The following is a 13,092-nucleotide window of genomic DNA, read 5'->3' as shown; positions in this document are numbered from 1 at the left end:
GTGCTAACGAGATTCCTTTGCATGGTACGTTTGAGAAAATCCTGATGTTCATTCTGGGAAGACCCCATCCCTAAGACTTCTTCTTCTTCTAGCACAAGGCTGTTTACAATTATTCCAGCGTTGCGACTCAGCCTGCTTCTCTTTCATTAAAAGCCACGTCCCATCGACATACCGACCAACAACTCCCCTGCAGTCCGAGTGCCTGGAAATCCCCACGCTTGTTTGGGACCTCTTAGATCATAAGATAAAGTCTGTTTGCAATCTCGTGGACCTTCGATCTTGGAGCTGACGCACCCCCAGGTACCGAGTTATTTGTCGCATCCTGTGCCCTGAGAAGTCCGACTGGGTTTATGGGTATAGTAGTGTTGATATGACCGACGTCATGGAATTCGATGAACGGGACGATGGTGATACTTGAGGTAGTCGTCTGAGCATCAAACCGATGCCCGTGATTAGTGTTGGAGATAGCTCAAGCTATCATGTTGGAGGTAGTATGGATGGAGTGGATGACGTCTTTGCTTCAGCTCATAGGAGCGTATTCGATACCTGACGAACGACGATTCACCAGACGTGATACTCGGGGCATGGCGCTGTCTGGAAAAGGATATAGATGAATCGAACACTCCCATTCCCCCGAAATTCGAATCCCATTTCGTTCAAGTGGATGAGGGTCCGCGGATCCCAATCGTGAGAGACACGGCTGTTACTTCCTCGCGGAAGCAAATCGATCTTCGCATTTCCGTTGCTCAAAGGAACAAGAAGTGCAGTGGAATTCTGTCCTGGCCAGAGTGCGCTTCCCTTCTGCAGTCTAAAAGCTTCGGATCGGAAACTGGGTCTGTGAAGATCGCTGATGATTAGACCACAGCCGCTTGCCCATCTGGCGAGAGGTCCATTCTACATTAGCTAATTAGCCGACACTCGATGGATGCAGTACTCCGTACGTGAAGCTCGATACATACCATGCCCCGTATTACTTCCTCGCTTAATTCCTCGCATAACTTGTCCAAGCCATATGAACCTAGTCTCAATCGCTTCTCTGCTGGTGTCGAAGTAAGAACCTCAACAATGGCTTTCTCTTGTAAAGACTTGATTTGGTCGTCGAAGCGATATACTTCGTAGCGTGGTTCCTGTGCCATGGTTGGGGGACACTGTGGAACAATGGGTAAGCCTCAGAAAACGCAGAGCTCAACGTTGATAATAGACGGCGGAGATAGGCTGAGAAAGACAGGATTCGTAATACAGGCGCTGAGAGGGTGCGCACGGGAATAGCGCCTTTTATGCATCATGTGTGATTGACTGACAGTCTATCAATTACATTGCTGTAAGTGAAAGCACATGCGAACGCCGAGTTGCTCACCTGAAGCAGCAGCTGTGGTTTGTTTCTACAGTGCAGTATCCGTACATATGTACATGGGTAGTACGCAAAGCAAGGCTCCTGGGGTGAGCCCAGTCGGTATAATAGTCCGATACTGTGCATCTGACTTGAAGGGCTCCCTCGATAAGCATTGCATTGCATTGCAGTAGTTTTATTGTTTGCTTATTCCACCCGCGGCAGCCCGGACCCTGGTGCCGTAAGCCAGATGTCTCACTGTCCTCGCTTAGAATGAGTGCATTGGCGTATCCGTACGTACTGTAAATGGATGCTTGCAGAGTACGATTCCAACGTTGACGTTGGAGACCAACATAGTGGAGGGCGAGTCCGATTGTTGTGATTTGCCCGTCCACGGCGACCGGGGTCTCGACATGTTTGCTCGTACCCTTGCTATTGCTGTGATTATGATTCATGGATGCTGATCAGCAACGGATGAGCTGCACTCAGCCGCTGTGCATAAAGAGGCTTGTGTGATGTGTCTGCAATATTCCAAAATAATAAAAACTGTGAAGGACGCATGCCCAGCTTGCCTTTCTGATCGCTTGCCGCATTGCGTACGTGAAGCATCCCTTCTTGGCTTCGCAGGCTTTATCTAGGGTGAGAAAACCTGGTTCAAAATGATCCATCCGGCTGCAGTACCCTCACCAAACGGACCGTTACATTTCCGAACCAATACAGCCAAGGGGTATGACAAGAGCCATAATGTGTAGTAGTATTGATAAAACCGCCTTTTGGGCAGTCTTTGTATCATCTGTGTCCGTACCCAAAGGAGGGATTTCTCAGCCACTGATAACCTGTCTGCCACTCTCTTATGTGCAGTGCATGCATGCAGGCATGTATGTATGCATGTATGTATGGTATTGGGCGACGCAGGTTAGTGGCCTCGGGGTGATGATTTGACAAGCTTTGCAACATTGCTGTAATAACCCTGAACTCCTCCGTACTTTTGCAATACCACACGCATGTCGATCTCTTGAATGTCTCTTATGTTTCTGCGGCCGACCAAACCCGTATTCCTGGTGCTCGGAATCCTCAACATTTCTGTCTCAACTTCCCATCCACAGTCCCCCGCGATTTGCGTGACCCAATCGACCAACGATGCAAACATACTCTTTGATTTGGACTTGTCCCGCGGTGGAGGGGCTCGCCATCGCTCGCCTGTGAGGTTGTGGCTGCAGCACGGGATCATAATGAAGGGGCACTGAGATATAGCGGCAAGTATGGGTGTCCATGGCGTGAGTTCATCGGCATGGTTGGAAATGATGAAGGTGCCTCGGGGAAAGAGGCCATCATGGATGTCTTCGGGGTCGATCGTTTTTGTATCACCACTGGTTGCTTCCACAGGAATTAAGCTGGGGAGCAGGAGTAGCTTTTGGAGGGACTTTCCAGAGGGCGAGCCCGAGAATGTCGAGTTGTACTGAGACCATGACTTGCGTTCGCGGGCATCAAAACCCCAGCCATCATACCCTTCAAGCCTCAGAATATGAACGAGCAGACCGTTTCCGCAACCGATATCCACAAAGCCAGGGAAGTCCGCGCCTCGGTACATATCCTGCCACAGCTCTATGAGAAATGCAGCTATGCCTAGATCCTCAAACACATGTTTTGTAGGATCAGTGGTCTCAAGCCAGGACTGGACTAGAGACCTGGCATATTTGTTTTTAAGTTCAGAGTACTTGTCTTGAAACCTCTCCCTAGGGACAATCACATCGTGGTTAACCCTTTTGACATAGCCTGCGGCTGTGCTGTGCCCATGCTTGTGGATGGTTTGAAGTAGGTGGTAAGCGATTCTACCGAGTTTGACTTGGTCGATCTCTTCCGTGGTTGCTTCGGCGTTGAAGAGAAGGAAATGAATAGATATCGTGCCAGTCTTTGTTGCCGGATCCCACTCGTGGAGTTGACTAATCCCTTGGACCTTGGGGTGGTAGAATGGCATCTCTGCTGCAGAAGAAGCATGAGGTATGTACACGACGAGAGACCGCATCGGACCGGCTTCTTCAACGGAGTCCATATCCTCCTTGCCTTGAGAAGAGTGATAGAATGAGCATGTTTGATCTAATGGGGCGTCGCGAAGTGTGTTCCGTGGTATGAGCCGACGCACTATCGTCCTTTGACGGCTGAAACCCTTGAACTCTTGAGTTTGAGGGTGGTATTTTGTGTCACTGATATCTGCAGGAACGGGAGGCTGAATACAATCGTCTTGGAGAACGTCTGCACGGAATAGCCACTTGGAGTTGAGGTTCGGGTTCTCGACAAGATTAAGCATAATCTTGTCGAAATCTTGAGTCTCGAATGTGCATGTGTGACGGCACATGGGTATCCAGTTTGCTTTGCCGCAGCTTTCGTGAAGCAAGGGCGGTGATCCTTGAGGATACTCCTCGGGCTCGAATGGAGCCTTCTTCCGATTTTCCATTCTCAGGTCAGAATTGTGAGCGGAAGGGTCGCCGATATGACCGAGTATGCAGGTCAGAAAGTTGGCCTATATAAGAAAATCTGAAAGTGGTAAGATATTGTCGCTTCTGCAGAGGCATACAGCGCCGCAGTATGCGTGTCGACCTTTGCGGTTCCAGCCACCGTTCCGGTGAAGTTGATTCTAACTTGAACTCAAAGTGACCAAAAATAGAGACAATAGTTGTTGAGCACCGCGCGTGTGAAGCAGAATTGTATCGAGACCTTGTTGAAACGAGGCTAGCTGGCATACCCTCCCATCAAGGCAACTGAAGCCCTAAACAGTGGAGGTGGGTAACAAAACAGAAGAATTGTCGTCTAAGCCTTAGGCTACTATAATAAAGTAGCCCAACTGTTGGTCTAAGCTGACATAAAGTGACCAAATTATTTCGTCTCCTTATGCTACTGGGGCCAATTCTTCGATACACTGAGGCTCAAGTTCAACGCCAGGGTACGGTGTTACCTTTTGTTTCAGGGTCTAGGGAATGAACAAAACACCGGTGAGTTATAACGAATCATGAATAGTCTAGTCTACGGCTTGGACAATCCGCTCCAAGATCTGGGGAAGATAAAGTGGCTCCGGGAACTAGGGCTCGCCCCTGCTCCAGTCCCTCCTTCCCTGTATTACTGACATTCAGTCATACCAGATGGAATTGGGTTAGAAAATTCCCTATTCTCTACCCAAGATCCGAATAAGAGCTGACACCAGCGGCTCATCGTGTCTGTTGATAACTGCTAAGCTAGATAGGTCTAAATTGATCAAATCGAGAAAACTAGAATAGGTACTACCTAAGGTGTGGTTAGATTACTACTACCGGCAATAGACCTACCCTATTCCGTCGCCGTAATGTAACAGATAGTCTAGCGTTGGGTATCTATACGCAACCAGAGAGCTCTTTCCTGCATCCAAGTCTCTATAATTCCTCGCTAAAGACATGATATTGCAGAGACCATGATCTCTTCTGACAGAAACTTGTTGCTGTTGCTGGTTATTGCATCATTAAAATGGAGTTATGGTTGTACTTGCGTCGGGTAGCTGAGCAAATACCTGATACCGCTACAGATATCAGGAAGTGAAGAAAAAAGGTGACATAGGTAATCATGGAGCATCTTTCTCATTCTTGGAGAGCCGCATATTCTGATAGGAGGAAAGAATCATTCTAACATAGTGTCACGATGCTGGACCCTAACTCTTCTCGTGGCCCCGAACGTGGCTCTGCGCGTCAGAAGGGAGAGACCGGGTGACATGCAGATCCATGACTTGCTAGGCTAGGGTACCTTAAGTTAGTACTTATTATAGGTGTCACCTTTGCGCCGCAGTATTCAGTTGGTAGGGACTGCACAGGCCAAACGTACGTAGGTATCAAATGTAACGATATGATATGAGGCTCACCATACTCTGTATCTAAGGTATGGTATGCAAAGGCGGCGCATTTCTAGCCGTTCGTTCGTATGATGTCTGTGGCATTGTTTTAAAATACCTATGGGACCTCAAAGAAGTCTGCAGGGTACTGATACATTGAGTCTAGCAGAAATGCTTCATCAGAATACCATGTATACATAAGTTGAGGGTAAGACATTTGCCGATTTCAACGGCCTCACCGAAACAGAAGAGTCATTGGCGGCTGTCACGGCCTTGTATTGGACCACGCATCGATGTAACTTGGCGTCAGGGTATCAGAAGAATTGGCTGTCGAGACGGGAGCATAAGAGACGAAATAGTTTGGTCATCTTATGCTGGCTAAGGCAGCGTTTAGGCTACTTTATTTCTGTACCCTAGGCCTCAGAGGACAATTCTGACACCCACCTGGGCTGCTTGGCCAACAGTAAACATTTGCGCGAGGCGCATACGCAGGCACAATGTACAATGCTCACCGATCAGAAGAGTGAGCGAGTGAGTCTACAATTGCGTATTCGAAAGAATCCTATAGCGAGCCAATAGAAAAAAGGAATGATCAACCTTGTTGGAGAGTTTGTCTGATATGATTAATACTTAATGATAGTTTTGAGTCATTGCTGCGATAAAACAAGGAGGGTTCTACCTACCTACCTAGGTACCTATGCTCCATTCATAGAGGGTAGTGGATGCCTATCGAAATCATGGCTCTTCTAAAGTTAAGGCTTAATGCCTTATAAGTTAGGCATGAACAGCTCTCACCGTGCTTCCCCCCCGTGCAGGGCTCCCACCAAAGCAAAGCCTAAAGGACTTACTCATCTTTGCCCCTCCCCCTTCTACCAAACTCCCGCCTCTTTCTTCTCCCTACAACGTCACCAACACAAATACCCGCAACTCTCAAAGACTTTGCACTTCGCAAATCGTCGCAAGACATATCCATCGCTCGTCTTCCACCCTTGTACGCACACCAGTACTTTCGATACCCATACAGCGAGGCGCTATTCTAGCAAGCGGTCGCTGAACACATCCTCAACCCTTTCACAAAACCCATTTCCCAAGGTCACCCCAGTACCTCCGAGTTTATGTCCATCGAAAATCTCAAGACCTACGGTAAGTCCCTGTGCTGTCACCTGCTGGATCCTTCCCCCCTTATCCCTGGGGCCTCATCTTGCTCGCGCGAATCGCTTCGACTCCTGGATTTGGAATCGCCGCGCCTTATCATCTTGTACCTGCATTTGTTGTTGCCAAGCCACATGTCAAATCCCCACCGAACTTCCACATCTTCAAACACCACGATCGAGCTTTACAAGCATGACAACTAACGCCTGGCTTAATAGACCCCTTCGCCGAAGCCGACGAGGACACCGGAGAAACCAAGCAGACGCAGAATTACATCCATATACGCATTCAGCGTAAGTTACATACCCGCCACCTAAGCCGATGTCGCGTCGAAACATTACACCGCAATTTCCTCTAGAGTTGCTGGGTACTAACGTGAATCCACGTCGCATCTGGTTTTGAATCGTCATACTTGCGCACACTACTAACAGGTTTTTAGAGCGTAATGGACGTAAGACTTTGACCACTGTTCAGGGTCTCCCCAAGAAGTTTGACCAGAAGAAGATTCTCAAGGTCATCAAGAAGAAGTTTGGTAAGTGACATACCTGTCGGCTCCTCATTCGTCAAGCTAACACGACTCAGCCTGCAATGGCACCATTGTCAACGACTCCGAGATGGGAGAGGTGATCCAGCTCCAGGGTGATCAGCGCAAAGATGTTCAGGAATTTCTTGTTGACAAGAAGGAAGGCCTGGAGCTAGATGCCAAGACCATTAAGGTCCACGGTTTCTAAAGCTCTGCATGCCCCGTCGTCCTGTCAGTCGCCGTTCCCGGGCGTCTTGACGTAGAGGGACAGGGATGCATGGCCTCCTCGGCTTGTGCCTTTTCCGGACGTGTTCTCTTGCTTTCGCAACAGACACACCGAGGCTCGGCTCCGATTACTCTAGGACGACGGGCATCCACACAGGGTGAGCTTATACTCCTGGTGGCTTTTTGGAAGAGTATTTATTTTATGCTGTACGTTCTGCAGCAGGTAGAGACAGGGTTTTCGACATCTACCTCGCTCACGTGCACAAGGACGAGGCTACGGGCAAAGCATCTGTTTTTGAACAAACATGGCTTGTCAGTCACTCGTTAGTCAGATATGTCTACATGGGCAAGCCCCGCAGTAGTTTCAGGCAAATAGAAAGTCGATTCCGAAGTCGAAAGTGGTTCAGTTGATGTGAATTCTATTGCATGCAACCCTGAAATTTATGTTGTATTTGACCTGACGTCAGGTCCCACATGTACAGGCGGGAACTGGGTTATGCTGACCGAAACTCCGACTGCTTTCTCTTACGAACCCTGAATCACAGTACATAGGTATACAAAGTTGACCCCCTTCTGAACACGGCAAGATAATAATGATGGGGGAAATGGTTGAAGCCGGCATTTAACAATTGAAAAGGGTAATGTATGAAACGTTCGCTCATTCGTCATACCGACTTGCAAACAAGTGTTGTTGGCCGCACAAGAGCCTGAGCAGACCTGGTATGGACGTGGTGTTACAAGTCGTTATGTTGCTCAACGCTACCTCTGACCTGGGCGACAACACGCGATGCCTCATCCCATGCGCGCCGACCATTTGTTACTATTGGCATCTGAGGGTATTCAGGCGTGAACTGGTGCATATGCGCCAGCAGAGTTACCATACTAAGAAAACTGGCTATGGAAAAGACGTTGATGGATGTAGACGTCTCCTTGCGAATGTTGATCTTTTGGTGAGTGATGTGGTACATAACAGTAAGAGTCTGCGGCGTAGTTTGTCAGTAAACCCGTCCGATAATTGCGGTGAAAGCCGTTTGTGTCGCGTGTGCGGGGGAAGTGAGGACGTACAGTTGCTATACCAATCCAGCCTGGTAGGAAGAGACGAGGATCTTCAAAACCACCCGCGATCGAGAGAACAATTTGGGTGAGATAGGCGTTACATATGTTGGTCGTGAGAAGCCGGACCATTGTCGCCTGGGGAGTGTAATTGATGAGCCTGTGCATAGTTAATATGATGTTTATCACGAGACCTGTCTGGCATGGGCATGCACAGGAAGCCAACCATACCATCTGGACATTAGGCAGTCTGTAAAGAAGAATGATAGATATCCTGAAGCAAAGCACTATTCCAACATATCAGCATAGCTCTTTTCTTTGGTGTATTTGTCCTGTCATGTCTAGGACATGTCCCACACGCACCCATATCGTTGCAAGCCCAGTCTCAGTAAGAGCGTACCGCGCATCTTGCTCAACGCTCATAGCCACGGATCCTCCCGCCGTCGACGGAACCACAACGACTATTTCTGGTCCCGGCAGGACACGCAAGAGCAATTGAACCGCAGAAGGCAATCCCCACCATAGTGCCGGCAGGATGGACAACAGCCGTAGGGCAAAGAGCCAAGGATGCCATGGTGTAGGAACATTGAGAACCACAGCTACGCGAGGCTGAAGGAGAGACGGGTGCACGGGAGGAACATGGATATCTGGAGAAGCTGTCGTGGTGGTGGTGGTCGCGGTCGTGGGCTGCGGCGGGGGAGATTTGGTCGAGTTCGAAGTCACGGACGCAAGCGGTTGTGGAAGATGGCCTGTAGAAGAGCCCCGACGAAGGGGGGGAGGATTGCCCATCTCACGACAGAACGTTTCAGGCCATTTGAAGCAATCCAAAAAAGTTAATTAATTGTGCTAACGAAAATGCAAGAATCAGAAGTGATGAGGCGAAAGAAGCCAGGTGGACGCAAGGGGGGGTAAGCTGCCTGAACAGGTCTGTATGTTCAGTAGCTATTGGCGATCCATAGATGAATGGGATGGCGTCAAAGGCTGTTTCTCTCAGATTGAAGTGCCAGGGGTCGTGGGGGGAGGTGCGTCAAGGTTGCGCTTTATGTGGAGTAGAAAATAATACGCACAAAGAGATCTTACTTTACCGACGGGCAGCTACCGATGAGAATAAGCATGCTATACTTGGGTGAAGGAATGGGCTAACTTTTCTGTCAAGTGGTTCTAGTGCTCGAATTAATCTTTCTAGCCAAGTGGGAACACAAAACTATTCTATCCGCCGTAAAGTGGACGCTTTATTACGCCCATGGGTTAGGGTTAAGACGAAGCATGGATGCGTATCTAATGTCTTAAATTGCATGTAACTTCTTATGTCGATCTCTACAAAATGGTCAGAAACATGCCATCATGACTTTGACGGTATCATCAGTGACATGCAATTTTCTGTGACAGCAACTGATTTTTCTATACCTGGCTTCGGCCTTTTCCCCTGCTGTAACTGATATCCACCATGCCACGTACATCCAAGCCAAGCAGCCCTCAACTCCTACATAGATATCGCTAACAGATAACCCCATAGATGACAAATAATTTCTTTTTAATATATAAACAGATATCATAACGTATTTACTTCATAGCTGGCTTACTCTAGAGTCAGAGTCGACACTATGTCTTGAACGTTTTGGACGGGCGTTGTTGTTGTTACTGCTCTGTGTGGCTTCACCTGAGATGCTCTCAAGGCGGCATCGTTTCTTGCTCTCGCTTCGCTGCAATCCACTAGGCTCGCATACTGACGAAGTACAAGAAGAGTCAATGCTGTCACCCTGGTCGTCGCTCTCGTCGCTCTCAGTTTCCGTGAGCATATCGCCATCCAGCGTTAGACGCTGTGTTGAGCACGACAGTCCCAGCTCTTTCTCAATCAAAGGTATTTGTTGCTGCACCCATCCTAAAAGGATTTGATGGCGATGAGCCCCCTGCCTTGCTTCTCTATATGTCGATGTAGCCTCGCGGTACTTTTTAATCGCATCTATTCGATGCTGCAGCCGATCAAATGCCTCAATTGCCGAGTCGAGGTTAGCCTGGGCTTCGAATAGCTTACGTTGAGCCAAAGGTCCTCTTAGCGACGGGTTCAGAGAGTCTCTTTCCGCCAACAAAACCTCTGAGCTGGCCGCTTCGACAGCTTGTCTCAAATTCGTCTTCTCGTCGTTGTGTAAGGATGCATATTCGATAGTCTCTACCTGACTTCGACTTTCATCTGAGTGTAGTACCTTGGAGTCGACAAGTATTCGCCAGGCGTTTTCGTAATGTTGGTGATACCGCTTATACCACGAGTACCTTTTACACTCAGATAGCTCAAAGCACAGATACTCAAGCCATTGTGACAGAGAGTCTTGGTCATTCAGGTCCTGCTTCATATCCAGTGCTGCAGATGACAATTGGTTAGAGAGCCGCCTGTTGCATCGGGCTGAATATTCCTTGAAAGTATCCGAGTTTCTCCTTGCCCTCCTTTGATACCTGCAGAACAGGTTCCACCTTTCCAGTTGTCGTTCAAACACCATCCACTGTCCCTTCTCTGACTCGGTGGGGTCCTTCTTCCAATATTGAAGAAGCTCGTCGTAATTGCCCGGGTTTCTCGCAACATGAGCAATAAGGGTCCTTGAATACCAAGGCCGCCCCCCAGCCCTAGTCAGTGAGTCGTGGAATGCCCTTTCGCGTTCAATATCCTTGGCTTGTTGTTCTTCGAGTGACACGGTGCGGTCGACTTGGGTTTCTGAGGAAGTTTCCCTGGTATTCGTGCTGACATCCAAATCTGAAGTCCATAGCTGAAGCATATCCATGTAGCTACCACATTTGTCGATTGGACGAGCTACACTGGAGATGTCAGGCAGATGGTCGCAATAGAGAACCCTGAGATAATGTTAGTATATGAACTGGTAAAATAGAGACTGGCGAAAGTAATGGGGCACCCGTACTGTATACCATCTCTCATCCATCGAGTGACCTTATCCTGGCCGAGAACATCAAGCGATCTGATCTTTGGGTTAGTCGTGTTGTACGAGAGAAGCATTGAGCTTATACTCACGACGATCGGTCATTCTTCTGTTGTTGATCATCATCCTCACACCAGTCAACAGCCTTGAAGATTGGATTCATTGGTTAGACTGGATGCAAGAAAATAGATCCAGTTCGATTGTGGTCTGTCCAAGTGGGAAATGTACTCCAAGGTTCTTTCTCTTGTTTATTTAGGTTGTAAGGATGAAAACATATGTAGACTGTTTAGGTTGTTATGGAGTAGATGGTCTTTTTGCTGTTCTTGTAAGGTAGGAAGTTAAGTTGTGTATGACGGGCATGCGTCACCGATGCAGTACTTGGGTAGGTAGGTACTTGGGTAGGTATAAATGAGTGAGACAACAAGATGGATCCTGAAAAGGAAAGAATGAGGCTGAGCCAGTGCCTTGGTTATTTTGTTTTCGTCTTTCCTTTCATTTCATTTCGTGCGAGTAGGGAAGTTGCATGTCAAGCAAGCTGCACGCACGCACCTGCTTGTTGCTTGCTGCTCTTGGCTTGTCACAGGTTTTGATTTAATCAAGGGAAGCGCGGCACCATTGATCCCCTGTATAAGTTAGTACGGGCAGGCCCGGGGACACCCATGATCCGCGCCCTGCAGCGACAAAGGCAGCTACGGATGTCTACCCGCCAGTAGCGTCGGCCAACTTGATTGGTTGCCGACAGCGTGTTCTGACATGTGGATGACCTATGGGAAAGGAAGTGCCCTGGAAGTTCCTTCTCTTGGTCCATCAGGTTCATGGGTTCATTGAATCAAGCTCATCTTTACCATTGCCGCGGGTTAAGCGCCAGAAAGTTCTAGGCAAGCTGTCAACCCCTTAGCTTCAGATAACCCTGTATTCTTGATTGATATGGAGTCTTGTTCAACTGAAGAATGCCCCTGCTGACGTTAATCATCGTCATCATCATCATTGGGTACTGTATGTCCGGTCCTTGCTCCAAGTACAGTACATTGCAGTTGTCAGGCTAGGTAAGTCTTGGAGGATAATTCTTCTGCCCCACGTACCTAGGTATGTACATACCGTATTAAAGAGCATGCAGCTTATCATTGTTCCTACATACATGGCCTTGTGATCTATACTGCATGTCGACTTGTCGGGGAAGTTGGGCATATGGAGATGTTACTTGGAATGTCCGATATTGCATCATTGTACTTGTTACTAGTAGGTTGTTGCCTCTTCCAAGAGTCATCTCTCTTCTCTTCTCTTCTCTCCTCACTTGGTATCTGCTGTCATAAAGTGGAAACAAGCGGCACTTACCGATGAATATCTCGAAGCGCCATAACCTCACGATAATCACCGAATTAATGCCAGAATTTGTGCTGGACAACCATAAATGCAACCTGGACAGATCGTCCACTTGTTGCCCTATCAATTCGTGCATTGAAGATTCAGGTGTAACTTGCATGTCTAGCCAGACACACCGGCTCCATACCGGTATGTAGGAGTGTCCGCCTAATAGATTTGCTGAACTTTCATGTCAAGCAATCTCAAGGTACTTACATCTACCTACCTACCTACCTAGGTACGTAGTTACCGGTCAGCTAGCTGCAGTATCATTGTACAAAGATTTAGTGATTCAGGAGTTTACTTCCCTAAATTGACGTGATGTTAATTGAAGGGAAGAGAAGAGAACAAGTGGGGAGGATGGGGAGGCAATCTGATTCATGCAAGATCTGTTCTCAGCCCATGAGTGACTCGACGACAGCCCTGTAACCTACTTAAAAAGAGTACCTGCTCTGATTGTGGAGCCATCTTGGCTAGATTTCTTCTTTCTTCTCGTTTCAACATTCACAGGGTATTGCTAGCGTTAGTACGGATACCATTGGACTTCAGCCCTGGGGACTCAATTTGATCAATAAAATCTCGTTTATCTATGGTTAGATACTAAAATGTGAGACATAACATAGTAAGACCTAGTGTCATGCTCTGGGCCCTCATCCTAATCCTGCCA

The 13,092-nt window shown here is 48.1% G+C and overlaps 4 protein-coding genes across 4 annotated transcripts; 1 reads left to right on the top strand and 3 right to left on the bottom strand.

Annotated features, from left to right (window-relative positions):
* Positions 1 to 561: 561 nt before the first annotated feature.
* On the bottom strand, positions 562 to 1,136 carry FIESC28_07526 (uncharacterized protein; the record flags this gene model as incomplete). Its single annotated transcript, XM_031161666.1, has 2 exons — positions 562 to 894; positions 960 to 1,136. 2 exons carry the CDS (start codon positions 1,134 to 1,136, stop codon positions 562 to 564), a joined length of 510 nt encoding a protein of 169 aa, XP_031014274.1.
* Positions 1,137 to 2,246: 1,110 nt separating this feature from the next.
* On the bottom strand, positions 2,247 to 3,785 carry FIESC28_07525 (uncharacterized protein; the record flags this gene model as incomplete). The annotated part of the gene is made up of 1 exon (XM_031161665.1): positions 2,247 to 3,785. The coding sequence occupies one exon, from the start codon at positions 3,783 to 3,785 to the stop codon at positions 2,247 to 2,249; it is 1,539 nt and encodes a 512-aa protein (XP_031014273.1).
* A 2,178-nt stretch (positions 3,786 to 5,963) lies between these two features.
* Positions 5,964 to 7,066, top strand: FIESC28_07524 (uncharacterized protein; the record flags this gene model as incomplete). Its single annotated transcript, XM_031161664.1, has 5 exons — positions 5,964 to 6,174; positions 6,228 to 6,326; positions 6,554 to 6,628; positions 6,775 to 6,867; positions 6,918 to 7,066. 5 exons carry the CDS (start codon positions 5,964 to 5,966, stop codon positions 7,064 to 7,066), a joined length of 627 nt encoding a protein of 208 aa, XP_031014272.1.
* Positions 7,067 to 7,817: 751 nt separating this feature from the next.
* FIESC28_07523 (uncharacterized protein) lies at positions 7,818 to 11,226 on the bottom strand (the record flags this gene model as incomplete). Its single annotated transcript, XM_031161663.1, has 7 exons — positions 7,818 to 8,063; positions 8,149 to 8,296; positions 8,368 to 8,423; positions 8,500 to 8,823; positions 9,720 to 10,980; positions 11,046 to 11,102; positions 11,156 to 11,226. The coding sequence occupies 7 exons, from the start codon at positions 11,224 to 11,226 to the stop codon at positions 7,818 to 7,820; spliced, it is 2,163 nt and encodes a 720-aa protein (XP_031014271.1).
* Between the last annotated feature and the right edge of the window lie 1,866 nt (positions 11,227 to 13,092).

This window comes from Fusarium coffeatum (genome assembly GCF_003316985.1).
Source record: "Fusarium coffeatum strain FIESC_28 chromosome Unknown BRIP53273_contig_167, whole genome shotgun sequence".
Lineage (NCBI taxonomy): Eukaryota > Fungi > Ascomycota > Sordariomycetes > Hypocreales > Nectriaceae > Fusarium > Fusarium coffeatum.
This window is presented reverse-complemented; position numbering and strand designations above follow the sequence as displayed.